Source organism: Tilletiopsis washingtonensis, assembly GCF_003144115.1.
Source record: "Tilletiopsis washingtonensis strain MCA 4186 unplaced genomic scaffold FA09scaffold_16, whole genome shotgun sequence".
Taxonomy (NCBI): Eukaryota; Fungi; Basidiomycota; class Exobasidiomycetes; order Entylomatales; genus Tilletiopsis; species Tilletiopsis washingtonensis.
In genome coordinates this window covers 552,513-574,295 of record NW_020312013.1, presented here as the reverse complement: position 1 = coordinate 574,295, position 21,783 = coordinate 552,513, and the positions used below count along the sequence as shown (strand labels likewise).

The 21,783-nt window shown below is 67.9% G+C and overlaps 12 protein-coding genes across 12 annotated transcripts; 6 read left to right on the top strand and 6 right to left on the bottom strand.

Moving 5' to 3' along the window:
• Positions 1 to 45: 45 nt before the first annotated feature.
• Positions 46 to 2,250, top strand: FA09DRAFT_331219 (PAP2-domain-containing protein). The gene is made up of 3 exons (XM_025742922.1): positions 46 to 346; positions 579 to 780; positions 834 to 2,250. The coding sequence occupies exons 1-3, from the start codon at positions 76 to 78 to the stop codon at positions 1,933 to 1,935; spliced, it is 1,575 nt and encodes a 524-aa protein (XP_025597041.1). The 5' UTR covers positions 46 to 75; the 3' UTR covers positions 1,936 to 2,250.
• FA09DRAFT_320863 (hypothetical protein) lies at positions 1,951 to 5,798 on the bottom strand. Its single transcript, XM_025740996.1, has 5 exons — positions 5,086 to 5,798; positions 4,653 to 5,034; positions 4,535 to 4,602; positions 3,927 to 4,483; positions 1,951 to 3,870 (listed from the first exon to the last, which is right to left on the bottom strand). The coding sequence occupies exons 1-5, from the start codon at positions 5,501 to 5,503 to the stop codon at positions 2,140 to 2,142; spliced, it is 3,156 nt and encodes a 1,051-aa protein (XP_025597040.1). The 5' UTR covers positions 5,504 to 5,798; the 3' UTR covers positions 1,951 to 2,139.
• Positions 5,799 to 6,367: 569 nt separating this feature from the next.
• Positions 6,368 to 7,513, bottom strand: FA09DRAFT_85153 (hypothetical protein). Its single transcript, XM_025745868.1, has one exon. It carries the CDS (start codon positions 7,411 to 7,413, stop codon positions 6,817 to 6,819), a length of 597 nt encoding a protein of 198 aa, XP_025597038.1. The 5' UTR covers positions 7,414 to 7,513; the 3' UTR covers positions 6,368 to 6,816.
• On the bottom strand, positions 6,390 to 6,623 carry FA09DRAFT_331218 (hypothetical protein). The gene has a single exon (XM_025742921.1). The coding sequence runs from the start codon at positions 6,595 to 6,597 to the stop codon at positions 6,418 to 6,420; it is 180 nt and encodes a 59-aa protein (XP_025597039.1). The 5' UTR covers positions 6,598 to 6,623; the 3' UTR covers positions 6,390 to 6,417.
• A 925-nt stretch (positions 7,514 to 8,438) lies between the features above and the next one.
• On the top strand, positions 8,439 to 10,100 carry FA09DRAFT_331217 (MRG-domain-containing protein). Its single transcript, XM_025742920.1, has 8 exons — positions 8,439 to 8,658; positions 8,738 to 8,829; positions 8,986 to 9,226; positions 9,286 to 9,387; positions 9,441 to 9,526; positions 9,575 to 9,816; positions 9,866 to 9,950; positions 10,016 to 10,100. Exons 1-8 carry the CDS (start codon positions 8,590 to 8,592, stop codon positions 10,080 to 10,082), a joined length of 984 nt encoding a protein of 327 aa, XP_025597037.1. The 5' UTR covers positions 8,439 to 8,589; the 3' UTR covers positions 10,083 to 10,100.
• FA09DRAFT_320857 (hypothetical protein) lies at positions 10,063 to 11,229 on the bottom strand (the record flags this gene model as incomplete). Its single annotated transcript, XM_025740995.1, has 4 exons — positions 10,063 to 10,399; positions 10,456 to 10,556; positions 10,607 to 10,854; positions 11,021 to 11,229. 4 exons carry the CDS (start codon positions 11,227 to 11,229, stop codon positions 10,262 to 10,264), a joined length of 696 nt encoding a protein of 231 aa, XP_025597036.1. The 3' UTR covers positions 10,063 to 10,261.
• Positions 11,230 to 11,527: 298 nt separating this feature from the next.
• FA09DRAFT_331213 (Ribokinase-like protein) lies at positions 11,528 to 13,382 on the top strand. Its single transcript, XM_025742919.1, has 4 exons — positions 11,528 to 11,724; positions 11,918 to 12,034; positions 12,112 to 12,319; positions 12,371 to 13,382. Exons 1-4 carry the CDS (start codon positions 11,568 to 11,570, stop codon positions 12,990 to 12,992), a joined length of 1,104 nt encoding a protein of 367 aa, XP_025597035.1. The 5' UTR covers positions 11,528 to 11,567; the 3' UTR covers positions 12,993 to 13,382.
• Positions 12,991 to 14,149, bottom strand: FA09DRAFT_331212 (Ribokinase-like protein). Its single transcript, XM_025742918.1, has 2 exons — positions 13,777 to 14,149; positions 12,991 to 13,695 (listed from the first exon to the last, which is right to left on the bottom strand). Exons 1-2 carry the CDS (start codon positions 14,100 to 14,102, stop codon positions 13,035 to 13,037), a joined length of 987 nt encoding a protein of 328 aa, XP_025597034.1. The 5' UTR covers positions 14,103 to 14,149; the 3' UTR covers positions 12,991 to 13,034.
• Positions 14,150 to 14,578: 429 nt separating this feature from the next.
• FA09DRAFT_361880 (hypothetical protein) lies at positions 14,579 to 15,797 on the top strand (the record flags this gene model as incomplete). The annotated part of the gene is made up of 4 exons (XM_025745413.1): positions 14,579 to 14,925; positions 14,973 to 15,147; positions 15,198 to 15,352; positions 15,407 to 15,797. 4 exons carry the CDS (start codon positions 14,582 to 14,584, stop codon positions 15,462 to 15,464), a joined length of 732 nt encoding a protein of 243 aa, XP_025597033.1. The 3' UTR covers positions 15,465 to 15,797.
• Positions 15,798 to 16,123: 326 nt separating this feature from the next.
• FA09DRAFT_85008 (hypothetical protein) lies at positions 16,124 to 17,592 on the top strand. Its single transcript, XM_025745867.1, has 2 exons — positions 16,124 to 16,522; positions 16,727 to 17,592. Exons 1-2 carry the CDS (start codon positions 16,357 to 16,359, stop codon positions 17,476 to 17,478), a joined length of 918 nt encoding a protein of 305 aa, XP_025597032.1. The 5' UTR covers positions 16,124 to 16,356; the 3' UTR covers positions 17,479 to 17,592.
• Positions 17,593 to 20,066: 2,474 nt separating this feature from the next.
• On the top strand, positions 20,067 to 20,589 carry FA09DRAFT_84990 (hypothetical protein). Its single transcript, XM_025745865.1, has one exon. It carries the CDS (start codon positions 20,221 to 20,223, stop codon positions 20,482 to 20,484), a length of 264 nt encoding a protein of 87 aa, XP_025597031.1. The 5' UTR covers positions 20,067 to 20,220; the 3' UTR covers positions 20,485 to 20,589.
• On the bottom strand, positions 20,590 to 21,170 carry FA09DRAFT_84991 (hypothetical protein). The gene has a single exon (XM_025745866.1). The coding sequence runs from the start codon at positions 20,998 to 21,000 to the stop codon at positions 20,695 to 20,697; it is 306 nt and encodes a 101-aa protein (XP_025597030.1). The 5' UTR covers positions 21,001 to 21,170; the 3' UTR covers positions 20,590 to 20,694.
• Between the last annotated feature and the right edge of the window lie 613 nt (positions 21,171 to 21,783).

The window sequence follows — 21,783 nt, the reverse complement described above, 5'->3', positions numbered from 1 at the left end:
TCTGCTGGAAGTGACCCTCCATGCACGCGCCCTTCCTTCTCACCACCACCACCTGCGGGCCGCGCAGCCGCCGCCATGTTCCCCTTCTCCACCGCGCCGACGTCGGCCATCGACCCGTCGTCCTACTCCGTGCTCGGCCTCACGCACGTGCAGTACGACGGCCGCGACCCGCTCGCGCGCGTGTTGGCGCTCGTCACGCTCTCGCCCATCTTCCTGCTTTGCGCATACACGACAATCATCCTCTACCGCCGCGAGCTGACGTTTGTCAATGCGCTCCTCGGCCAGCTGCTGTGCGAGGGCATCAACTGGGGGCTCAAGCGCACGATTCGGCAGGGGCGCCCAACAGGTACGTACCGGGCAGCGGGGTGGGCTGCACATGCGATGTACTGCAAGGCTTGCGATGCGCTGCCATAGATAAGCCTACGTGTGCGCTGCAGCGTGCTTTGCTTTGCTGCTCTGCGTGCGCTCGCTTTGAGCTGCACTGCAGTGCTGCTTTGCATTGGCCGGCAGTGCATGGCCTGCCGCTCCTCGCCGCGCTGCATGGAATGGCTTCTCACCTTGCTGATCATCTTCCGCAGACCACCTCGGCTCCGGCTACGGCATGCCCTCGTCGCACGCGCAGTTCGTCGGCTTCTTCGCCGCCTTCTTCCTCGCGCACTTCTCGCTGCACCATCCGCGTGCGGCGCGCCCGCGCACGCTCGTCAACACGATGCGCATCGCTGAGCACGCGCTGCTCATGCTGCTCATTGCGCTGGGCGCAGCGCTGACGGCATACAGCCGGTGCGTGTGGCCGGTGTGATGCTGCCAGCGTGACGTACTCACGCTCTGCGCAGGTACCACCTCTCGTACCACACGCCCGCGCAGATCTGGGTAGGCCTGACGCTCGGCGTCGCGCTCGGGCTTGGCTGGTACTACGTCGCCGAGCACATGCCGCGTCAGCCGCTGCGCCTGCCGGCGCCGCTCGCCTCGCCCGCCTCGCGACGTGCGCCGTCGCTGCCGTTGCGTGGCAAATCCTCCGCAGTCGGCAGCGGCGATAGCATCCGCAAGCGCGGCACGTCGAGCGCCGAAGACAAGGCACCGCGCGGCCCGACGCACCGGCGACGATCCAGCCTGTCGGCGCTCATTCCCGAGCTGCATCCCGCGCCGCCGCTCCGGCAGCTCATACTGGACCACCCGCTGGCCGTGGCCTTCCGGCTGCGCGACAGCTGGAGCGTGTGGCGCGACGGCGGCATCGAGCAGGAGTACGGACGCTGGCGCGATGAATGGGAGCGGCGGCGCCGCGACTGGCGCGATGCGCACAGCGACTCGGCTGTAGAGGACGATACACCGCGCATCGCGCCGCCGCGGAGGAGGCGCGAAAAGGCAGACTCGAAGCGGCATTACCGGCACATCCTCACCACGCTCGCGCTCGCCGACAAGTGCGTGCCAAACCAGACGGCCTTTTGCGTCGGCTGCGTCATCTCGTTCTCGGCCTCGGGCAAAGAGAGCGCCGCGCTGGCGACGGGCTACTCGCGCGAGCTGCCGGGCAACACGCATGCCGAGGAGAGCGCGCTGGCCAAGCTCGACTCGGACACGTCGCTACCAGCAGGCGCAGAGCTCGACCTCTACACCAGCATGGAGCCGTGCTCCGTGCGCAGCTCCGGCAACGTGCCGTGCGTGCAGCGCATCCTCGCCTTCAACGCAAGGCAGGGAGATAAGGGCGCACGCATCGTGCGCGTGTTCATGGGCGTGCGCGAGCCGCCAGACTTTGTGGCGTGCGCGGGCGTCGAGGAGCTGCGAAGGGAGGGCGTAGAGGTGCACTCCGTCGTGGCACCGGCGACGGACGGGCTCAAGGACGGCTGGCTGGAGAGGGAAGCACTGCGGATCGCCAAGAAGAGCCACGACGACCAGCCGCAGAGCGAAGGCGCCGAGCGCATGTGGCGCAGCCTGGCGTAGCGCGATACACAAGTCATTATGCACGAATTGGGAATGCAGAGCGACGGGCGCTCGGTTCGGTCCTATAGCTACAGCAGCAGATGACGTGGAGAGAGAAAGAGATGCGCCGGGCATGCAGGCGCTCAGGTGTGGCAGAGGACGGGAGCTGGAAACTGGAGCGAGGGCACGGGACCACTGGCGAAAGGCGCCGCCGTGTCTGCTCATTCATCGAAAGTCGCCGCCCGCAATCGAGCCGAGCGTCGGGTTCGCCGGGCGCGAGGCGTCCGTGCCGCCCTGCGCCTCGGCGCCAGACGTGGCAGACGCGCCATTGACGACCGCCAGCTGCTGCGCCCAGCTGGCAAAGTCCATGCCAAAGTCAAACAGCGGCTCCATGTTGCCCGTGCCGCCCGTGACGCTGCCGCCGGTGGGCATCGGCGCCAGGTTCTGCCCGTCAAAGGTGTACGCGTCGCCGAGCGCGGCAAGCGTGCTGGCCCAGGCTGCGTCGTTGAGGTGCGGGTTGAGGTTGAGGTTGAGCGCGGAGAGGCCGTTGGAGCCCCGCCGGGGGAAGAGCTCAGAGGAGGCTGCGTCCTGCTGCGTTGCGTCCGGCAGCGCCTGCACCATCTGCCCGGCCTGCGCGCCGTTGTTGTTCCAGGCGCCCTGCAGCTGCAGCATGTTCTGCGCCGCGCCGACGGGGATCATCGTCACGAGCCGCTCGCCTCGCCGGTCGACGGCCGCGCCCTGCGCGTCCGTCCACACGTCGCCAGCGACGTGCGTAAAGTCGGCCGGCGGCTTCGAAAGCGGAGACGCCGAGAGGCCATCCAGGCCATTGGCGGTGCTGCCACCGGGCAGCGTCTGCCACGCGCTGGTGCCGTCTTGCGCCGTCGTGCGCATCAGCGCCGGCACGCGGCCCGCCTCCGTCTCGTGCAGCAGAATCGTGCCCGTCGGCAAGTCGTTGAGCAGCAGACGCCGGTCGGCAGCCACGTACACGCCGCCGCCGGGCTTGCTCTGGTCGGGCTTGAACACGATGCCGCGCACCGTGTCCGCCGTGCGCTTGTTGCTGACGCCGGCCGTCGGGTTCAGCGCGCCCGAGCTCGGCGCCGCCGCCGAGTCGGCGTACGCGCCCAGCGCCGCCTCGTACAGCAGCGTGATGACCTCGGCCGTCTTGGCACGCAGCGTCAGCTCCTCGCGCGCGCCCTCGCGCTTGAAGCGCGTGACGCATTCCTTGCACTTCTTGAGCGTCGCCAGCGCCTTCTGCTCGCCGCGCCGCAGCCAGGCGTGGTACTGCAGCGTGGCGCAAAAGACGAGGCAGTACGAGACGAACTGCATCGTGTCGAGGTAGTACGGGTTGCGGTCGACCCACTCAATGGCCTCGCGCGCCGCCTTGATCATGGCCGTCATGCGCTCGATGTTGAGGCTGAACGAGAGGTGCTGCGGGCAATTGTACGAGATGCGCATGAAGACGCGGAAGAACAGGTGCTGCAGGCACGCAAAGGCGACGTGCAGCACGCCCGCAGACGCCGCGCACTCCGGCCCCGTAAAGACGAGCTCCGACGGCAGCGACTCCTTCCACGTGTCGATGTCCGTGAGCAGCCCGACGATCTCCTCGTCGTTCGTCTTCATCAGGCCCGTCGGGCTGTAGATCGTCTTCATGACGCGGCCAAATAGGATGCTCAGCTTGAGCATCTCCGTGTTGTAGGCAAACGGCTGCTCGAGGTCGGGGTGCGACTTGGGCGCGCCCTCGTGCTTCAGGATCTCGTGCGGCGAAGGCAGCCGCACGTCGCAGTCGGTGAGGTCGATCGCGAGCGGGTGGCCAAGAGAAATCGAGATGCACCGGTCGGCCGTCACGCAGCAGCCCCAGATGCGGCGCTTCTCCTCGAGATAGTACGAGTCCTCGTCGACGTCGTCGCGGCCAGAGGCGTCGCGGTGCATGCCGAGGTCCTGCGCCATCCGGATGGCCTGCAGCGATCGTCAGCCAATGGTCTGCCGCACCTCAATCCTCACGTCGCACTCACAGTCCCGGTGCGGTTCCAGCAGCGCGTGCCGCCCTGCACATTCGTCGGCGCATGCAGGTCGCTGTGCAGGCTCAGGATGAGCAGCGCCTTGACCGTCATGATGTTCGAGCTGCTCGCGACGTCATTCTCGCGGAACAGGCGGTTCAGCACCAGCTTGATCGAGCCGAGCACGTCGTTCGGCACGTCGCGGCTCAGCGCGGCAATACCGCAGATCGAGTAGAGCAGCAGCGGCGGCGGCGGCTTGAGGCTGAAGAACTCGCCGGGCGTCACGATGGGGAACAGAAAGCCGAGGCGCGAAAAGTACGTTGCGGCCAGCTGGTCAAGCACGTCGGCGGCCACGCGGTTGCGCAGCGACTTGGGCAGCAAAATCGGCACATCGCCCTCGTCGGCGTCTGGAGCAGGCGAGCCGGGCAGGCGCGGCGGCCGGTGGAACTTGATGATGCCGTCGCCAGACGCGCCGACCTCGAACGTCTGGTGGTGCTTGAGGTCGTGCGCCTCAATCGCGGCGCCGGGCACAAACGCAGTCGAGTGCACGATGTATGCGATGGATGTCGGGCCTGCAGAGAGGTGAGCGGGCTGAAATTGCGGCAGGAGGCATGGAGACGTACCCAGCACGCGCGTGTCGCTCGGCGGCGGGCCTGGACTGGCGCTTCCGCTCTCGCGATGCGACGGTCGCCTGGTGCGCACGTCAGTGATACGCCGAGCTCTTGGCGCAGTGCTACTCACGGAGCCTTGATAGACGCGCGCGGGCTCGAGCTGGACGCAAAGCCAGCTGGCGGACCCGAGCCAGCATAGTCTGATCCGCTTCTTGGTGGCCACTCCTGCGTCGCCAGAATCTTCAGCGGCCCCTGAGAATCGAGCCGCGACAGGCCCGAGGTCACACCGTAGCCGGCGTACCGCCCGGCGATGCCGCTCAGCGGCGGCAGCGAGCCGGGCATGCCGGGCACTGGCAGGCGCGGTGCACCTGCACTCGGGTACATGCCGCCAGCGAGACCGGCGCGCGACTGTGCCAGCGCATGCGCGGCTGCCATCTGCGCGGCCTCCTCGCGCTCGCGCTCGTGCTTCTTCTTGAAGCGCGTCTCGGTGATGGGCAGGAAGAAGGTGCACTCTGCGAGGCATGATGAGCCAGGCACCTCGATACACCCGCGAGTGCACTCACCAAAGCCATACTGCCGGCAGTGCGCACACGTCAGCCCGCCGTTGCCGTTGTTCGGGTCGCCCGTGGCCGGGCTGCCGTCCTCGATGACATCGCAGCGGATCTTCTTGCGGCGGCACGAGTCGCAGGCGCGCGCCGTCTTGATGCGCTTCGCCGCCGCAGCAGCTGCTGCAGCCGCCGCCGTACCCGGGCCGCTGCTGCCCGAGGCCTCGCGGCCCTGCGAGCTGTCGCGCGTGTCGCGGCCGTTTGGCTCGTTGCCCGGGCTCTCCTTGCGCTTCTGACCCGCCGCCTGCTGCTGCTGCTGCTGCTGCATCTGCTGCTGCTGCTGGTGTTGCGCGTACTGCGCCTGCATGACGGCAATCTGCTGCTGCTGCATCTGCATCTGCAGCGCGTGCGGCATCTGCCCGGCATTGCCGTACATAGCCGGCTGCTGTGCGTACTGCGGCAGAAAGGCGCCGGCGTCGGGCGGCGTGCTCGTCGCGCTGTGCGAGCGCGCGTGCGTGAAGAACGAAGACGACGACGACGAGTTGGAGAGCGACGTGGCGGACTGCGAGTGCGGCAGCGAGCCGTTGGCCCACGCGCTGCCCGACGGGCCCGACGTGGAGCGCAGCGCCGACGAGTGCTGCTGCTGCTGCTGCGGCGGCGGGCTGCGGGCGGCGTACGAGGGCCGCAGGCGCGCCGTCGACGCCGGCGTGCCCAGCGAGCCTGGCGACGCCACGGCTGCGGCGGCGGCGCCGGGCGGCGCGAAGACGGAGGAGCCGGGTGCGCTGCCGCTGCTCGGCGTGCTGCTGGCGCTGCGCTCCTGCGTTCCGGGCGCAAAGGCGTGTGCGGCGGACAGCGTGGGCAGACGGACGCGCGGCTGCGGCGAGCCGGCTGTTGCGGATGGTCTGGCGCGTGAGACGGAGGTGGTGGAGAGTGGGCAGCGCTCTGCGGGGAGCGGAGAGCGTGACGAAGGGGTTGATGGCGCGGGAAGCACGTCGCGCGCCGCCGCGGCCGAGGCGGCGGCAGCGCGGCCTTGCGGCAGCGGCAGCCAGCCGGCGGCGGCGGCATCGCAGCGCAGCAGCGCAGCAAGCAGCAGAGGCAGGCGGGCCGCGGTCGCGGCGGCGCGGCGCGGCTCGCTGCGCTGACGCGCCGGAAGCTGGCCGCGGCAACCGGCCATCGCGCGCGCGCGCGCGCCCTCGCCCGCCCGCGCCGGCGGCACGGCACCTGGCAGCGGCGGCGTCTGCCCTGCCGCTGCCGCTCCAAGGCAGCTGCTGCTGCGCTCACCCCTTCCCCCGCGTGCAACGACATCTCCAGGGGCGCAAAGTCGCCGCTGCCTCCCCTCTTCGGGGAGTATCACATCGATACACAGCCACACTTCCAGGCACAGCGTAGGCGGCGCTCTGACACGTCGCTCTGACGCTGGGCGCCGTATGAGCACTCTCGCGCAGCCGGCAGCCGCAGGGCAGAAGGAAGCCGGGGCGAGCAGGCGTGCCTGAATTTGGCGACAGCGCCAGCGTCAGCCCGCTCTGGCATCCTGATCCGAGCTGCTCATGGTCGTGGGTTGGTGCTGCAGCTCGAGAGCAGCTGCACAGCTGTCAGCCGCAGCCCTGCAGCCTGCGCCTCGACAGCTCGAAAGGGCTCGCGATGCGGCATGCTGAGCGTCGGGCCGCCGGGATGCACGCTGCAGCCGCCGGGGCGGAGGCTCACGCGCGCGTCGGAGCCCCGCCAACGTCGGACTGCACCTCGCTCCGCCTATCGGATCGTCGTTGTGCCGTCGAGGTTCGTGGTGTGCGAGACAGTAAGAGTGCAGCAGATGCAGAGCGTCGCTTGTCTGCTCGCTGAGGCGAGCTGCGACGAGACACGAGAGGGCGCGAGGGCCTGCAGGCGCGTCCCAAAGAATGCCGCCCTCTTGCGCTCTCCGTAAACGTCGACTCTCGACCTCGAGACCACACCACAAAGCGAGCAGTCACCAGTTTTCTCTAGAAGACTTGGTGTGATATTCTCATTGGCCGCATTCAGCAAGCGGCTGTCATCACGCCGCGCCCGGGTCGATAGGCCTGGAGGACTTGTGCGCCCTCGTGAGGGCTGTGCACAACGTGCGTCTGCCATCTGCAGTTCACAGCAGCAGCCTGCTACACTCTTACTTGCTGCTGCGGAAACGGAGCACACAGCATTGAGTGGCTGTCTCGAGTGCTGACGAGGCCAAGCAAGAAGATGCAGGGTCTGTGCGGAGACGCCAGCGGAGAGACACTGCAGCGGAGCCGTGATGTTCCCTGTGCACGAGCAGGGCGCAGCGCGCCTCCGACGGTCGGCTGCTGCAGGTCGTGCAACAAGCGACAGCCGCTGCATGCAAAGACGTCTCAGCTCCCGCAACAGGTGTCACAGCCGCAGCCGCGGCAGCGCAGCCGCGGCAAGAGCTCGCTCGAGGATGCGACGGAACGAGGAGGCGGTGCAGCGTCTGAGCGCAAGGAGGCCCGCAATCTGATAGTGCTAGCCCAGCGTGCCTGACATGCAAGCTATTTGATGCGTCTGCGCCGCTCGGCATCGGCGTGCACGAGGGAGAGTGACGAGATGCAGCATCGGAGGAATTGCAGCATGCAGCGGGTGAGGGAATGAGGGCCGAAGGAGGCACAGCGCGAGCCCCTTGCCCCCCGCATCGACGGCGCCGTGCCGAGGTTCCACGCTAACCGCCGGATCCGCAAGCCACACGCCGCCGCGCTTCCTTCGTCCGGCGCGGCGCAACAGCGCAGCGAACCGCGCACCACGAGCTCGCGGCGCAAAGAACGAAAGTCTGAACCCGAGATGCGCGATGCGACATTTCGCCACTTGCTGCTGCTGGTGCTGAAGAGTACAAGCAGCACAGCTCCGGCTGTCGGATGATCGATGCGCACGACAGCCGGCTGGGCGACCAGGTCTGTGCAAGAGAGGGCAGAGCAGATCTCGTAGCGTCGTCCCCGCGACGAGCAAGAGCGAGGCACCCCATAGCTGATCTCGCTTCAGAATCGACGACATGGAAGCTGTGGGCGAATTGCTGCGACAGCGCGGTCGATCTGACAGCGACAGCCTTCGTGCATCGCAAGGGCAGCTCGCACGAGCGTGCAACTCGTCCGACACCGTGTCGCCGCGGTGCCTGGCCTGCCGCTGAAGCGGTGCTCCGTACGTGTACTCATCTCACTTCCTCTCAGGCGCTGAGAGTCTTGTTCTTGTTGACGAGAGTTGCATGTGTGCCGCGCATAGGCAGACGGCAGCGAGCACTGGTCGTCGAGCGACCTCGCCGGGCTGGCTGGGCCGAACGCGCGAGCGACTCCGGTGTGCATCTGCGATGTCTTCTGGCCTTTGCCGCGCGGCGCCGCGCCATGAGCGCTGCTTGCCTCACGCGACGCGTCCTTCCGCTCCGCCTCCACCCATCATCATCACCGCCTGCACCTCACTCTCTTCCGCCGCACGACCTTCCGCCAGCGTCACCGTTCCAGAGCCACCTGACCGAACCCTATACCACGCGCACAGCTAGTCTGAGACCGCACGATGAGCCTCGCCTTTGCCGTCGACGAGAAGGTGCTCTGCTTCCACGGGCCGCTCATCTATCCCGCCAAGGTGCGTGGCCGCTACACAGCTGCCTGAGCCAGCGCGCTGGCAGACCCGCACCGCTGCTGATACATACTTGTACCGGCAGGTCCTCAAGGCCGAGAAGTGGACGGGCGACGACAATGCTTCGGGCGCCACGGGCCCGCACTTCCGCGTGCACTACCTCGGCTGGAAGCAGACGTGAGTGGGGCCAGGCGCATGCGGCTGGCGGCGGCGGCGAGAGAGGCCGGAGTAGGCAGGCTTTGCAGGTAGAGCTCCAGTCATGCAGCGACACCCTGGCCGTCTGGCCCTGGACGTGCCCTCGCCGTGCTCCTTGGGCTGACGCACTCCCGCCAGCTGGGACGAATGGGTGCCGCCGACACGCCTCTTGAAGCACACCGACGCCAACTTGGCGAAGCAGCGCGCGCTGCAAGATGCGCAGCGCGCCTCAAATGCCGCTGCTCTCGCCGCCTCCTCGGCCGGCGCCGACGCGACGAGCAGCGAGCGAGCCGGCGAGGGCCGGCGGCGCGGGCGGGAGAGCACGGACACGGCGGGCGCTCGCAAGCGCAAGCGCGAGGAGCGTGGCACTGTCGAGCGCGTGAGTAGCGATGCGTGGACAAGCCTGTCTCGCATCACGCTGAGCCGGTCTCTGGGCAGGAGGAGGAGTACATCAAGCGGCCAGAGATCAAGATTGCGCTGCCCGACGCGCTCAAGCTGCAGCTCGTGGATGACTGGGAGAACGTGACGAAGAAGAACCTCGTGCGTCTGCTGGCGCGGCGTGATGCGTGATGTGCCTGACGACATGTTCGCAGCTCGTACCCCTGCCACGCACGCCCTCGGTGCGGACCATCCTCTCCGACTACCGCGCCTTCTACCTCGCACGGAAAGACCGCTCCTCGTGCGTGACGCGCCTCACTCTTCCTGCCTTCGCTCACCCTAGCCCTAGCCGATCGCCCTCGGTCCTGGACGAGGTGCTGCTCGGCCTGACGCTCTACTTTGACCGCTCGCTCGGCGCGAACTTGCTGTACCGCTTCGAGCGGGCGCAGTACCTCGAGCTGCAGAAGGAGCACGCAGCGAAGAAGGAGGAGCGGAGGGGCGCCGGCCGCAAGCGCGGCGACGGCGATGCCGAGGCTGGCGAGTGGAAGGCCAGCGACGTCTACGGCGCCGAGCACCTGTTGCGTCTCTTTGGTGGGTACCTCTCTGCCGTCTGTGCCCGCGCCCCTCACACCCGCTCCAGTCAACCTGCCGGGCATCATCGCACACACGACGATGGATGCGCCCTCTGTCGCCTTGCTCAAGGAGCACCTCGGCGACTTCTTGGCGTGAGTCGCCTGCTGCTGCCTGCGCGCAGGCATCCCGCACGGGCTCACGCTACTTTTTGCTGCAGATACGTGGCCAAGGAGCAATCACGCCTCTTTACGGCTTACGAAGCTGCACCTGCTGCACGATCCTAATGCATATCCTTCACCGGCCAAGCTCGCACTGTCTGCGCCTTCGCGGGTCGTCGAGGCTGCGCGTTTCGTGGCGAGGAGGAGCGTCTTGTGCATGCGACGCTCGAACCTCGCTCCAGCCATGCCCGGCGCCTATAGACCGTAGCAGCACCATGACATTGCGCTCTCTGCCCTCTCTCCAGCTATTTGCGGTTCTCCAGGTGCTCGCCGCCCTCGTCGTTGGGCACCTTCTGCGTGGGCCTTCGCTCTGACGGCAGAAGCGCCGCGGCGACGGTGCGGCCCTCCTCGATGAGCAGGTTGTACGTCGAGCATGCGTTGCGCTGCGCGGGGTCTGTGCGTCAGCAGTGGGCCAGCAGAGGCTGAACGCAGGACGCACAGTGCTCTCAACGGTCAGCTGGATGCCGAGTGAGTGCAGGTATGACTTGATGCGCTGCGGCGGCGGGCAGACCGTCGCGCCGGTGCCAAAGATGATCACCTCTGCACAGCGTGTCAGTCGCCGCGCTGCACCATTGTTGCCCGCTACGCACCTGGCCGCGGCTCCACCACCTCGACCACCTTCCAGCACTCGTCGTCCCACGCCTCCCAGCCCCAGCCGCTGGGCGCCGCCTGCTTGACATTCAGCGGCGGCGCGTCCCAGAGCAGCACGCTGCCGTTGAGGAAGAGCACGGGCTGCGCAATGACGAGGCCGTCGGCGAGCGTGATGGCTGTGTCGGAGAGCGAGTGCACGGTGATCGACGGGTTGTCCGTCGGCGACGAGAGCAGGTTGAAGAAGTCGCTGAGGAAGTGTCAGCAGCAGAAGCGTCGGTGCAGACTGGCAACGCGAGAAGCGGGTGCACTCGCGAAGCTCGCTGACAGCCAGCGAGCTGCTGCTGCCTCTTCGCTGTCGCCGTGCAATGCTCTCTGGCGCCCGCTCTGACCCTACACCCGCGCGGCCCACTCACTCGTACACCGTCGGGTGGCTGCCATCGTTGGGCTTGCCACCCGGGTCATCCGAGCGGGCACGCGGCGCAGACACATGCAGCTCGCGTCTCCGGCAAGCGGCAGCGCTCGTCGCCGGCGCTGCTGCGGCCGCGACGCAGCGAGGTGCTTGAGGACGCAGCGCGCGAGCGGCGAGGCGCGGCAGCGCGGTGCGCAGCGACGGCAGCGACATGTCTGCGAAGATGCAAGCGGCAGGCGAGATGGAGTGTGTGGCTGCGGTGCTGTTCTGGCGGGATGCAAGGGGTGCGGCTGGAGTGAGACGGGATGGTGGAGGAGACGAGAGAAGGCCGGCGGCTGCTCCACCTCGCGTCAGCACGGGCGTCTCTGGGCTGCGCGCCCGAGTGCCGCGCGACTACAACAATCGCGCCTCTCGCACTTCAAGAAATGCTTCGCGGACTACACCGAGTCACAATCTGAGTCTGAAGTGCGGCGCATTTCGATTTCGCTCGGCCTCCTCTCGCTGCTCCTATCTTCCCCGCCCTCATCTCCTCACCTCACACGCACGCCAGCATGGCCGCCTCGTCGTCGGCCGCACCGGCACTCGCGCCGCAGCGGCTCCTCTCGATCCAGTCGCACGTCGTCTCGGGCTACGTGGGCAACCGCTGCTCCACCTTTCCCCTGCAGCTGCTCGGCTGGGACGTCGACGTGTGCAACACGACACAGCTGAGTGCGTGGTTTGCCAGAGCGGCATGAGCGGTAGTGAGAGGGTCAGGCGTAGCTGCGACGCATGACAGCGCCAGCTACAAGGGCGGCTTGGCTGAGCGGCAAGTCTTGTGCCCCCAGCACTGCTGCTCCACGCGCGTCGTTGCCTCGCCCAGCGCTTCAGCATCTGCGCATGCTCACACCTCGTGGTCCTCCAGGCAATCACACCGGCTACCGGCGCATGGGCGGCTGTCGCCTCGATGCCGAGCACCTGCAGAGCGTGCTGCAGGGCCTGCAGCAGAATGGCCTCGTGCGCTATGCGCGGCTCCTCACCGGTGAGTGAAGCGCGCCCAAGCCAGCGGCGAGACGGCCAGTGCTCCTGGCATCGCACTGATGCTGCTCTCTTGGACAGGCTACACGCCGTCGCCCACAGCACTCCACGTCATCTCGCAGTTCATCGCCTCGGTCCGGAAAGCACACGCCCGCGTGCCGACCTATCTCCTCGACCCCGTGCTTGGCGACACGGACCGCGGCTACTACGTCGACACTGCATGCCTGCCGCTGTACCGCGAACTCATGCCGCTGGCCGACATCATCACGCCGAACAGCTGGGAGGCCGAGTGAGTCGTAGCTGCTCGTGAGAGGCATGTCTCGTGCTAACAGGCGCACAGACAACTGGCCGCACGCAGCATCTCAGATCGCAGCAGCCTGCTCAGCGTGCTCGCGACGCTGCACGTCACGTACGGCGTGCGACACGTCGTGCTAACATCGCTGGAACGCGTGCCGGATGACATTGGCGTAGAGAAGGGCGACATGGTGCAGGTCGGCTCCTCATTCGACGTCGACGCAGCGCGGGGCGAGGGCAAGCAGGTGCTGCTGCAGCCGTGGATCATCCGCTTCCCGCACGTCGAGGGTCACTTCGTCGGCGTCGGCGATCTGTTCTCGGCGCTCGTGCTGGGCCGGTTCAAGACGGACACGCAAGGCGAGGGCATCACGCCGCTCGCGACTGCTGCCGAGCTGGCCATCGCCAGCGTGGCCGGCGTGCTGAAGCACACCGTCGACGCCGCGACGAATGAGGCTGCCTCTGCACCGCAGGCCGCCACTCCCGCCGACGCATCGCAAGAGCTGACGGCAGAGCAGCAGGCAGAGGCGCATGTTCTCTACGCACGCACGCACGAGCTGCGCCTGATCCAGGCGCGGCAGGAGCTCGAGCGGCCACAGGTGCGCTGGCGCGCCGCGTGGCTGATGCAGGAGCAGAAGGTCAGCGTAGAGGTGCCCGAGCGGCCGCAATAGACAGATGCATGGCATTGCGAGGGTGACGGAGACAGTGTGACATTAGCCCTGCAGCCGCTGCTGCACGTCTTGCCGCTTCGGAATGCTCTCCAGCGCGCCCTCCTTCTCCACCGCCATGGCCGCTGCCTGGCCGGCCCAGCGCAGCGCCTCCTCGACCTGCTTGGCCTGCAGCTCGCCCTCGACCTCGGAGAGGCGCGTCACGAGGTTGCCGGCAAACGTGTCGCCGGCGCCCGTCGTATCGCGCACGGCCTGCGGCTTCGACGCGGGGGAGGCGAACACCTGCCTGCCGCCCTGCAGCGCCACGGACGCGATGACGCCCTGCGAGCCGAGTGTGAGGACAAGCCACTTGAGGCCGCTGAACTGCGGCAGCGCCACGAGCGCCTCGAGCGTTGCCTTGGCGTCAGACGACGAGTCCGCCTTCTGTGACGAGAGTGCAGCGAGCAGGTCGGCCGCCTCGCCCTCGTTGACGATGAGCACGGCGAGCTGCTTCCACGGGAACGCCTCGAGCTGTGCCTGCGACGGCATGGGCGACGGGTTGAAGACGACGTCGGTGCCCTTGGCGCCGAAGAAGGACGCGTACGCCGTCGTGATGTCCCACGGGATCTCGTTCTGCAGGATGAGGAAGCCCGGCTGCCGCGGCAGCGCTGCCAGCAGCTCGTCGGGCGATGCGCCGGGCGCGTGGTTGACGCCTGGCAGGAGGATGCTGCGCAGTATGAGCACCACGCCACCCAAATGTGCACACCTGCGCCCTTTACACCATGCCTGCCCTCTCGGCTGCACTCACATGCTGTTCTCGCCGTCCTCGGCGCGCTGGATCACCGCCCGCCCCGTGGCGCCATCGACGGAGCGCACGTGGCTGCAGTCGACTCCCCTCTTCTCCAGCTCCTGCACCGGCCACGTCACGTCGCCGACGTTGGCCGCAAGAAAGACGCGGCCTGACTCGCCGGCCGCGAGCGCCGTGGCGGCGCTGACGTTGAGGCCCTTGCCGCCGGCGAGCGACGTGAGGCTCAGCGACGCCAGCGTCTCGCCGGGGCGCACAATGTGCGGCACGGCGTAGATGTCGTCGATGTTGATACTGCTGCGCACGAGGATGAGGGGCGCGGCGGACATGGCGGGCGGCAGATGTGATGGTGGTGAGAGTGCAGGCCGCGAGAGCGTGGTCGCCGTTGCCGGTGCATCCTCCACGTCGCAGGCAGAAGAAGACGCCGGCGCGGCCCGATCTGCGAAGGCGCGGCGCTTGGCGGCGAGTCGGGCCGCGGCACGCGAGAGCGAAGCGCCAGAGCCGCGGAATTCTGGCGACACGAGGGCGTGCGAGCGTGCACGGGCGCGCCCCTGGAGACGACAGGGGGCATCCTCACCGCCGGGCGTCGCCGCAAGAGGAAAGGCAAGCAGCGCCGGCTTAGAAGGACGTTGCCGAGTATGTTGCGAGCTGGCGCTGGTCTGGCGGCTCTGCCACCTGCTTGTCGCAGGGCGCGAGGTGTCGCCGCACGCAGCGCGTGGGAGCAGCGCCGCCGTGCGATGCACGGACCGCACGACGCCGCCCACAGCTCCTGCTCCTGCCTCGCGACCACCACCAGCAACGCGACGCCATGTCCTACGCCCTGCACTACCACCGCGGCATTCCGGGCCGCGGCGAGTTCGTGCGCCTGCTCTTTGTGCACGCCGGCACGCCGTTCCACGACCTGCCGGCGCTGCCGGCGCAGGACGCCGCACAGCACTTCGCGCCGCCGCTGCTGCGCTACACCAGCGCCGCCGATGCGCCGCCAGACTTCGCGGCAGAGGTCGAGCTGTCGCAGACACCCGTGATTCTCTACTTTCTCGCCTCACGCCTGGGACTGGCGCCGAGCGACGAGGCTGGCCGACTGGCGGTGCAGCAGCGCGTCGAGACGATCCTCGACCTGGCCAACGAGGTGCACGACGTCCATCACCCGGTGTGCGTCGTCTGTTGCGCTTCTCTCGCTCGACTGACGCCCGCCACAGCGATGCCTCGCTCTACTACGAGGACCAGCGCGACGTCTCGCTGCGCCGCGCGCCGTACCTCCTGCAGCTGCGTGTCCCGAAGTTCTTGAGCACCTTCGCAGCGCAAGTCTCAGCCTCGGGCAACGGCTGGCTGCACTCGAGCGGCGTCAGTGCGGCCGATCTGGTGCTCTTCCACGTGCGTCGGTGCTTTTACTTCTTCGCGCGCAGCAGCTGACGCTGGCACAGCTGCTCGAGGGTCTGGCATACGCTTTCCCACGCTACTTCGGCACGCTCAAGAAGGAGGCGCGATTCGCACCCCTATTTGAGCTGCAGAGCCGTCTGCGCGAGACGGAGTCCATCCAGCGCTATCTGAAGAGCGAGGCACGCACGCCGTTCAACGAGTGAGCAGGCATGCGCTGATGTCGGGAACGCGACGCTGACGCTCGTCACAACAGGTACGACCTCTTCCGGCACTACCCTGAGCTGGACGCCGAGTACACCGGCAAAGTGTGACTGCTCAGCGCTGACGTGGCTAGCGACAAGCCACCTCGCCCGCTCTCAACAATGCACGCGGTTCGAGAATAAGATCAAGCGTTGCAAGAGCAGCAGCAGCACGCGCAAACGCGGCGTGCACGAGACGAAAGACGTAGAAGTACAGCGAGGAGTGGCTCGCTTGGCGGGCGAGCGCGTGGATGGAGGCGGCGGAGAAGGCGCAGAAGGAAGCAGGTGGCGAAGCGGATGCAAGATGCGGAAGTAAGGGCGAAGGAATGCGAGAGAGATGCGGACGTGGGGGATGAATGAGTGTGGCTGCGAGGACGAATGCGGAGCGTGGACCGCGCGGAGTGGAATCGGGTGTTGCGAAAAGGCAGAGAAGGGCGAGCAAGTTAGATAGCAAGCTGAAGCTGGAGGCTTGGGTGTGCCCGCCTTGACGGCGAGCATGAGGAAGAGTCTGAGATAGGAGCGGCCGGCTGCTCAGCCGGAGAAGGCATTGCCGGCAGTGACGCCAGGCGTCCGCGATCCGCCTAGGCCTTGCGCCGCGAGATGCGACTCGCCGCCGCCGGACGGGTCCGGGTACAGGAACGCGTCGAAGAGGGCGTACTCGGCGTCGCGCTCGTCCTGCGTCGCATTCGACGAGAGGCCGAAGCTCATGTCGTCGAACTGCGGTGAGAAGAAGGTGCCTGAGGCGGAAAGGTCCTGCGACATGCTCTGGCTGCTCGGCTCGAACGGCGACGTGGCAGTCGAGGAGGGGAACGAGTTCTGCGAGGCAAGGGAGAGACGGCCACTGCTGTTGGTCGCGGAGATCGGCGGCCGGTAGTGCGCCGGCGAGATGTAGGGCGTGCCGTTCGCAGCCTGCGTGGCGGCTGCGCCGGGCGACGGCACAGTCGAGGGCGATGGTGGAGGCGGCATGATGCGTGCGGCCTCCTTCTCTGCCTCCTCCTTGGCGCTGCTGTTCGCGTCGCTGCTGTGCCCAGAGGTATTGCCCATCGATGCGGGCGCGGAAGGGAGCAGCGCTGCGTCGACTAGGCCGGCGACGTTATTGGCGTCCATGCGGCCCTGCATCGTCCTGAGCTGCGCCACAAGCGCCTCCTGCTCGCCGGCGCTCGAGGCCGACGGTGCGCCGCCGCGCGCAGCCTGCTGCTGCTGCAGCGTGCGGATCTGCGCCGAGATCTGGCCCTGCGCGTGGCTCGTGGCAATGTGCAGGGCCTTGGCAGAGGTCGGTGTCTTGTGCGGCGTCGTCTTCTGGCCGGAGAGGCGCGAAGGCGGCGTGGCGATGGGCGGCGGCCGTGGCTTCTCGCCGGCGACACCCATGCTGCTGGATGCCCGCGTGAGGTCTCCGCCGGTTGTGTTCGCCGAGCTCGTCCATGCAGCGCCGAGGGGAGCGCTGGTCGGAGGAGGCGCAGCTGCAGCAGCCGACGACGCTGAGCGCGCCATCGACATGATGCTCTTGCTGCTGCTCTGCAGGCTGCGCGCCAGGCGGCTCTGCTCCTCAAAGTCCCGGCGCTGCTCGACGTTGGAGAGTGCGCGATTCGTCATGCCCGTGCCGCCTTGCGGTGTGCCAAAGGTCTGGCGCATCGCATCTCGCGCACGCTTGCGGCTCGGCGAGTCGGTGCTCTGCTGGATGTGTGTGAGACAGCTGCAGCGAGCGAGCACAGAAGGAAGCACTCACAGAGCCGTCCTTTCTCTGCTGCTGCTGCTCGTGCTGGCGCGCTGCCGCCTGCATCGCGGCAACGTCCGGCTCGCCAGGCATGGGGCCCTGCTGCTGCGCGAAGAAGCTCGTCTGGCTCTGTCCCGGTTCGCCCTGGAAGCCTTGCTGCTGCATCGGGAAGTTTGGGTGCTGCGGCGTGAGGGGCGAGGAGACGCGCTGCTGGTTCTGCTGCTGCATCTGGCGCTGCTGCTGCTGCTCCTGGTGCCGCTCGTTGGCCTGCATGACGCGCAGCTCGTTGTGCCCGCCCTGGGCGTCCTGCTGCGCCAGCTGGCCGATCTGCGCCTGGAGTCTCGCCTGTGTTTCGCAAACCGTCAGCGCTAGGCGCAAGCCAGAGACAGCGACCTACTCACGCGGTCGTTCGGCGAGAGGTTCTGCATCGACTGGCCCTGCCAACCTAGTGCCTCGACGGCGCGGCCGACCATGACCTGGGCGCTCGGAGCGACGTTCGTCTGGCGCATGTGCCGCTGCTGCTGTTGCTCTTGCTGCTGCTGCATGTGCATCTGCTGCGAGTGCTGCGTCTGCGAGTTCTGCTGCTGCATCTGCTGCGAATGCTGCTGCTGCATCTGGTGCTGCTGCTGCGCCGCCAGCTGGTGCTGCTGCATCTGCTGTGCGTGCTGCAGCTGCATCTGCTGCTCGTGGTGCTGCATCTGCTGCTGCTGCACCTGCTGCTGCGCTTGCATATGCTGCTGCTGCATGCGTGCCTGCTGCCCGACGGGGCTCGGCGACATGCTGTAGCCCTGGTTAGACTGCATGCCGTGGTGCATGCCCTGGCCCGCCTGTTGCGGCGACGAGCCGAATGGCGAGGTAAACTGCGGAGCGTTGCGCGAGAGGATGGGCGTGGCGTGCGCCGAGCTTGGCTGCGAGGCGTGTGCGTGTGATGGAGCGTAGTCAAGCGAGGAGCGCTGCGAGGAGGACATCGACATGGTGCCGGCGCCGCCCATGGCGTGCATGTGGCTCTGCCGCTGGAGCTCCTGAACGCCCACTCTGTGTGAGCCAAGAATAGCAACACCGCGCGCCACGTCATCAGCCGCACTCACCGGCCAGTAGCGACTCCATGCCTCCCACAGCCGCCCTCGCGAGTTGGACGGGCCAGCACTGCCTGGAAGCCGTGCGTCCTCGGGCAGGCCGCTCTCTTGAGCAAAGCTCCGGGCGCAGGAAGGCAGCGCGCTGCGCAGATACTCGAGGATAGCCAGGTGCAGGCTGCGGACCAGATCAGATTAGCAGACGGCACGAGTTGGGCCAAGCACAGAGCCCTCTCTGGATAGTGGATCCTCCACCGCCGCCGCCACTCTGCTACCACCTCGCCAAGCCTGCAGAAGCCCATGCCGCCTCTCTCTTTCTCTCGACAGCCGGCGCTACTCACATTCGCTCTTCGCCAGCATTGCTCCAGGGCGCGCCGCCTATCCCCGGCGTGCCCGGCGTCGGGTGCTGCTGCAAGCCCGCCGGCGGCGGTGCAAAGCTGACATGCTGCTGCTGTTGCGGCTGCGGCTGCTGCTGCGGCAGGTGCGGCGACGGCGCGGCGCTCCACTGCATCTCGCCCTCGGACGCGCTGCCGCCGCCGCCGCCGCCGCCGGCACTGCTCATGGCGCTCCCGCCGCTGTTGCTGGAGCGCGAGACGGCGGGGCGCGACTGCATGCGGCGGCGGCGGCGCGGACGCTGCGCCAGAGGCGGGCGTAGTGGGTGAGGAGTAGGTGTCGCTAGATAGGCGCCGGTGCGCGAGGAAAAGGAGGCGCGATGGAGGAGCGGCGCGCAGAGAGACGGAAGATGGCGACGCGCGTGCGGGACAGGGGCAGAGTCGGAGATGTCCACAGGCGAGGTCCGGGCAGGCGAGACGAGGCGACCGAGCGAGACGGGCAGGAGGCAGAGGGAACCGGGAGTGAGGAGATGGACGTGGGAACGGCAGATGCGATGCGCAGCGAGGAAGCCGCAACGGCGAGGACAGGGAGCTGCTGCTTGCCGTCGTTCAGTCGGTGCCGCCACGGCGGGGCGCATCGGCTGGCCCGGTGCCGCTTCTTGCTGCCGTGCTGACCGCCGAGCACGGCGCGGAGCCCGGCTTGCTTGACGCGTGCGTCGGGCGCGGGCGCCGGCGAGGCACCTGGCCAGCACATGGCGGCCCGCTGCACCCTGGGGTGCAGCTGCAGCGTCGTCAGCAGCAGCAGCAGCAGCGCCGCCTCCTCTCCTCCACGCCGCTCCTGCTCCCTCTCCGCCTGCATGCTGCCTCGGCCCACGGCTCCGGCACACGCGCGCGCGGGCACTGCGCTACCGCTGCCGCTGCACGCATGCTGCACCAGCACATGTGCGCGCAGCTCAAACCTGCAGCGCGAGGTCTGACTGAGTACGAGATGGAGCGCCCGACTCTTCGCTCCGACACCGTCGCAGCAGGCACACAGGGCCATCACTACGCAGCCGAGCCCAGCGTGCTCGCCGCCTGATCAGCGCCATCACAGCCGGCTCTGCGGTGCGTCTGCCATGACGACGAGGCCGGCGGAGCGACGAGCGCGACGCGTCGCGAACTCGCGAAGCTTGTATGCGCCGGCGAGCTAGGCGCCCGTCAGGGGAGCGTGGGAAGCCCTGGGGCCGCACCCGACGGCACGGTGCAGAGAGCCGGATGCGAGAGCCGGATGCACGAGAGCGCTGCGTCGACGAGGACGCCGCACGCTGCTGACGCTCAAGCGGCGAGCTCTGCACCCCGAGACGAGCCAGCGTCATGCCTAGCGCTTGACGCACTAGACAGCGAGCAGCGCCAGCACGCATCAAGCCGCACAAAGACGGCGGCGGCAGCGGCGGCAGATATCTCGGCGTCTCCGCCACGGCCGACGCGCGGCGTGCTTCACGACCGCATGCCACGCCTACGCTCCATCGACGCCTTCAGCATGAGCACGATGGCGTCTCCATCTCGCTGCACACCGCCAGAGGTGGAGGCGAGAAAGTCTGCGTCTTTACAGCCTGCATGACTGCATCCTCTCAACTGCACACGTGCTGCGTCAGGACGACCGAGGCGAGACGGCCAAGCGGGCACGAGAAGCGCAGGAATGACGGCTTCAGAAGACGCCTTGGCTGGAGATGCCTTGGCTTTCATACGACCGTCGTACTTACACCTTTCGAGCATTCTCCAGCTTCTTCCGCGGCTTGCCGCTCTCAGCCAAGCTGCCACTCGTCCGGCTGAACGTCCGCGAAGACGCAGAGCTCGGGCCGCCGTGCGGCATTCTTTCGCGGTCTACTTCTGGCCACCACGTCCTTCGCTCGACACGCTCTCTCATTTCCTGCTGCAGCGGCACACCGCTGCCGAGAAGATTCCTGCTGAGCCCTTGTCCGCCGTCGGCATGACGCACACATCCTTCGGCCTGCTCGCGCGCGTCGGGGCTCGGCGAGCGCTCGGAAACGTGCCGCCTGCTGCTGGACGCGACACGCCGCGACCTCGTCAATCTGCAAGTCCGGCGGACCTGGCCTTCGCGGTTCACGAAAGGTCGCACGAGGGCATCCAGAGAACCCCGACCCACGCCGTCGGCATCTGGCCTCGCCTCGCTGCCCGGGCGATCAGGACGGAGCGCGCCGCTCTGCGCTCGGATCGCTTCGCGCGGCGTAGTGTGGGTGCGCAGCGTGCGTGTGGCCCGGCCGCACCCCAGCTGCCGAGCCGCGGCGTGATGAAGGCGGCGGCTCGAGCTCAAGCAGAGAGCCTTCGCTGCCTCGCCCGCGGCCAACGAGCCGCCTCGCCGCGCGCAGGTGCAGGACGTCCCCTCGATGCCCAAGTCGCTCCTGCGCCGCACGCCGCTCCATGCATTGTGTCGCTCGGTCCTCGCCGACCCTCGCTCGCAGCGCCTGTGGCGTACTGCCGCACAGCATTCCGGCCGAGAGACCTCAACCCTAGCGTGCTTGCCCGCTCATCATCTGCGCGCTCCCATGGAGCGGATCGAGCGAGGCCGCGGCACGACGCCGCGTGCCTGGTACGCCGCTGCAGTGTCGGCGCAAGACGCAACCTCGCCATCGGGCGTTCGGAGGACTGCATGTCTCGTGTGAGCGTCGCTTCCCGCTGCACTTCGGGAGCTCCCCAGGCGGGAGCCATTGGCGCAGAGCCTGGCGAGCGTGCACGGTGGCTGTCGGCCCGCCTTAAGAGCCGCGAGCGATCTCGCAGCGCCCCAGCGTGGCCCCTCTTCCTTCACCACACGCACCCGCGGGCAGCAGCATGTCTGGCCATCCCTTCGCCTCGCCAGTCTCTCCCGTTCGCTCTGGTGCAGCCAGCAGCGGAGCGAGCAACAGCAGCACCTCTCGCGACCCGCCCGTCTCGCGCCCTCGCCGTCGATCCGCCTCTCGCTCCCCGCGCAGCGCCGCGCCTCTGCCCGCGCCCTCGGAGCCGCTCCCTTCTCTGCCAGCACAGTACGCCGCGTCTGCACGCTCGCATCTCTCGCAAAGCTCCTTCTCGCAGTCCTACTCCTCCACCGTCTCCTCTCGTGCACCAACGGGCGACAGCGCCTTCCGTCAGCACCCGTTCGCATTGTCGCCTCTCTCGCCCACGTCTCCCAAGTCTCCTGCGTCGCCCGCATCGCCTTCACCGCGTAGAGACGCCTCGTCGCCTGCAAATGCGCACAACGAGCAGCGAAGCTCAAAGATCGCGCTCCGTCCGCAGAG

What these genes read in the sequence shown, in the direction of transcription:
- FA09DRAFT_331219 (XM_025742922.1), top strand. Translation starts at nt 76, where the DNA reads ATGTTCCCCTTCTCCACCGCGCCGACGTCGGCCATCGACCCGTCGTCC. An exon ending in TCGGCAGGGGCGCCCAACAG is followed by an intron (nt 347 to 578) that starts GTACGTACCGGG and finishes CATCTTCCGCAG; the next exon opens with ACCACCTCGGCTCCGGCTAC. An exon ending in GCGCTGACGGCATACAGCCG is followed by an intron (nt 781 to 833) that starts GTGCGTGTGGCC and finishes CGCTCTGCGCAG; the next exon opens with GTACCACCTCTCGTACCACA.
- FA09DRAFT_320863 (XM_025740996.1), bottom strand. Translation starts at nt 5,503, where the DNA reads ATGTACGGCAATGCCGGGCAGATGCCGCACGCGCTGCAGATGCAGATG. An exon ending in CTGCCGGCAGTATGGCTTTG is followed by an intron (nt 5,035 to 5,085) that starts GTGAGTGCACTC and finishes CATGCCTCGCAG; the next exon opens with AGTGCACCTTCTTCCTGCCC. An exon ending in GCTGGAACCGCACCGGGACT is followed by an intron (nt 3,871 to 3,926) that starts GTGAGTGCGACG and finishes CGATCGCTGCAG; the next exon opens with GCCATCCGGATGGCGCAGGA.
- FA09DRAFT_331218 (XM_025742921.1), bottom strand. Translation starts at nt 6,597, where the DNA reads ATGCCAGAGCGGGCTGACGCTGGCGCTGTCGCCAAATTCAGGCACGCC.
- FA09DRAFT_85153 (XM_025745868.1), bottom strand. Translation starts at nt 7,413, where the DNA reads ATGCAGCGGCTGTCGCTTGTTGCACGACCTGCAGCAGCCGACCGTCGG.
- FA09DRAFT_331217 (XM_025742920.1), top strand. Translation starts at nt 8,590, where the DNA reads ATGAGCCTCGCCTTTGCCGTCGACGAGAAGGTGCTCTGCTTCCACGGG. An exon ending in TACCTCGGCTGGAAGCAGAC is followed by an intron (nt 8,830 to 8,985) that starts GTGAGTGGGGCC and finishes CACTCCCGCCAG; the next exon opens with CTGGGACGAATGGGTGCCGC. An exon ending in GCACCTGTTGCGTCTCTTTG is followed by an intron (nt 9,817 to 9,865) that starts GTGGGTACCTCT and finishes CACCCGCTCCAG; the next exon opens with TCAACCTGCCGGGCATCATC.
- FA09DRAFT_331213 (XM_025742919.1), top strand. Translation starts at nt 11,568, where the DNA reads ATGGCCGCCTCGTCGTCGGCCGCACCGGCACTCGCGCCGCAGCGGCTC. An exon ending in CTATGCGCGGCTCCTCACCG is followed by an intron (nt 12,035 to 12,111) that starts GTGAGTGAAGCG and finishes TCTCTTGGACAG; the next exon opens with GCTACACGCCGTCGCCCACA. An exon ending in CCGAACAGCTGGGAGGCCGA is followed by an intron (nt 12,320 to 12,370) that starts GTGAGTCGTAGC and finishes ACAGGCGCACAG; the next exon opens with ACAACTGGCCGCACGCAGCA.
- FA09DRAFT_331212 (XM_025742918.1), bottom strand. Translation starts at nt 14,102, where the DNA reads ATGTCCGCCGCGCCCCTCATCCTCGTGCGCAGCAGTATCAACATCGAC. An exon ending in GAGGACGGCGAGAACAGCAT is followed by an intron (nt 13,696 to 13,776) that starts GTGAGTGCAGCC and finishes CATACTGCGCAG; the next exon opens with CATCCTCCTGCCAGGCGTCA.
- FA09DRAFT_85008 (XM_025745867.1), top strand. Translation starts at nt 16,357, where the DNA reads ATGATGCGTGCGGCCTCCTTCTCTGCCTCCTCCTTGGCGCTGCTGTTC. An exon ending in GCCCTGCATCGTCCTGAGCT is followed by an intron (nt 16,523 to 16,726) that starts GCGCCACAAGCG and finishes GCGTGGCGATGG; the next exon opens with GCGGCGGCCGTGGCTTCTCG.
- FA09DRAFT_84990 (XM_025745865.1), top strand. Translation starts at nt 20,221, where the DNA reads ATGCCTTGGCTTTCATACGACCGTCGTACTTACACCTTTCGAGCATTC.
- FA09DRAFT_84991 (XM_025745866.1), bottom strand. Translation starts at nt 21,000, where the DNA reads ATGCTGTGCGGCAGTACGCCACAGGCGCTGCGAGCGAGGGTCGGCGAG.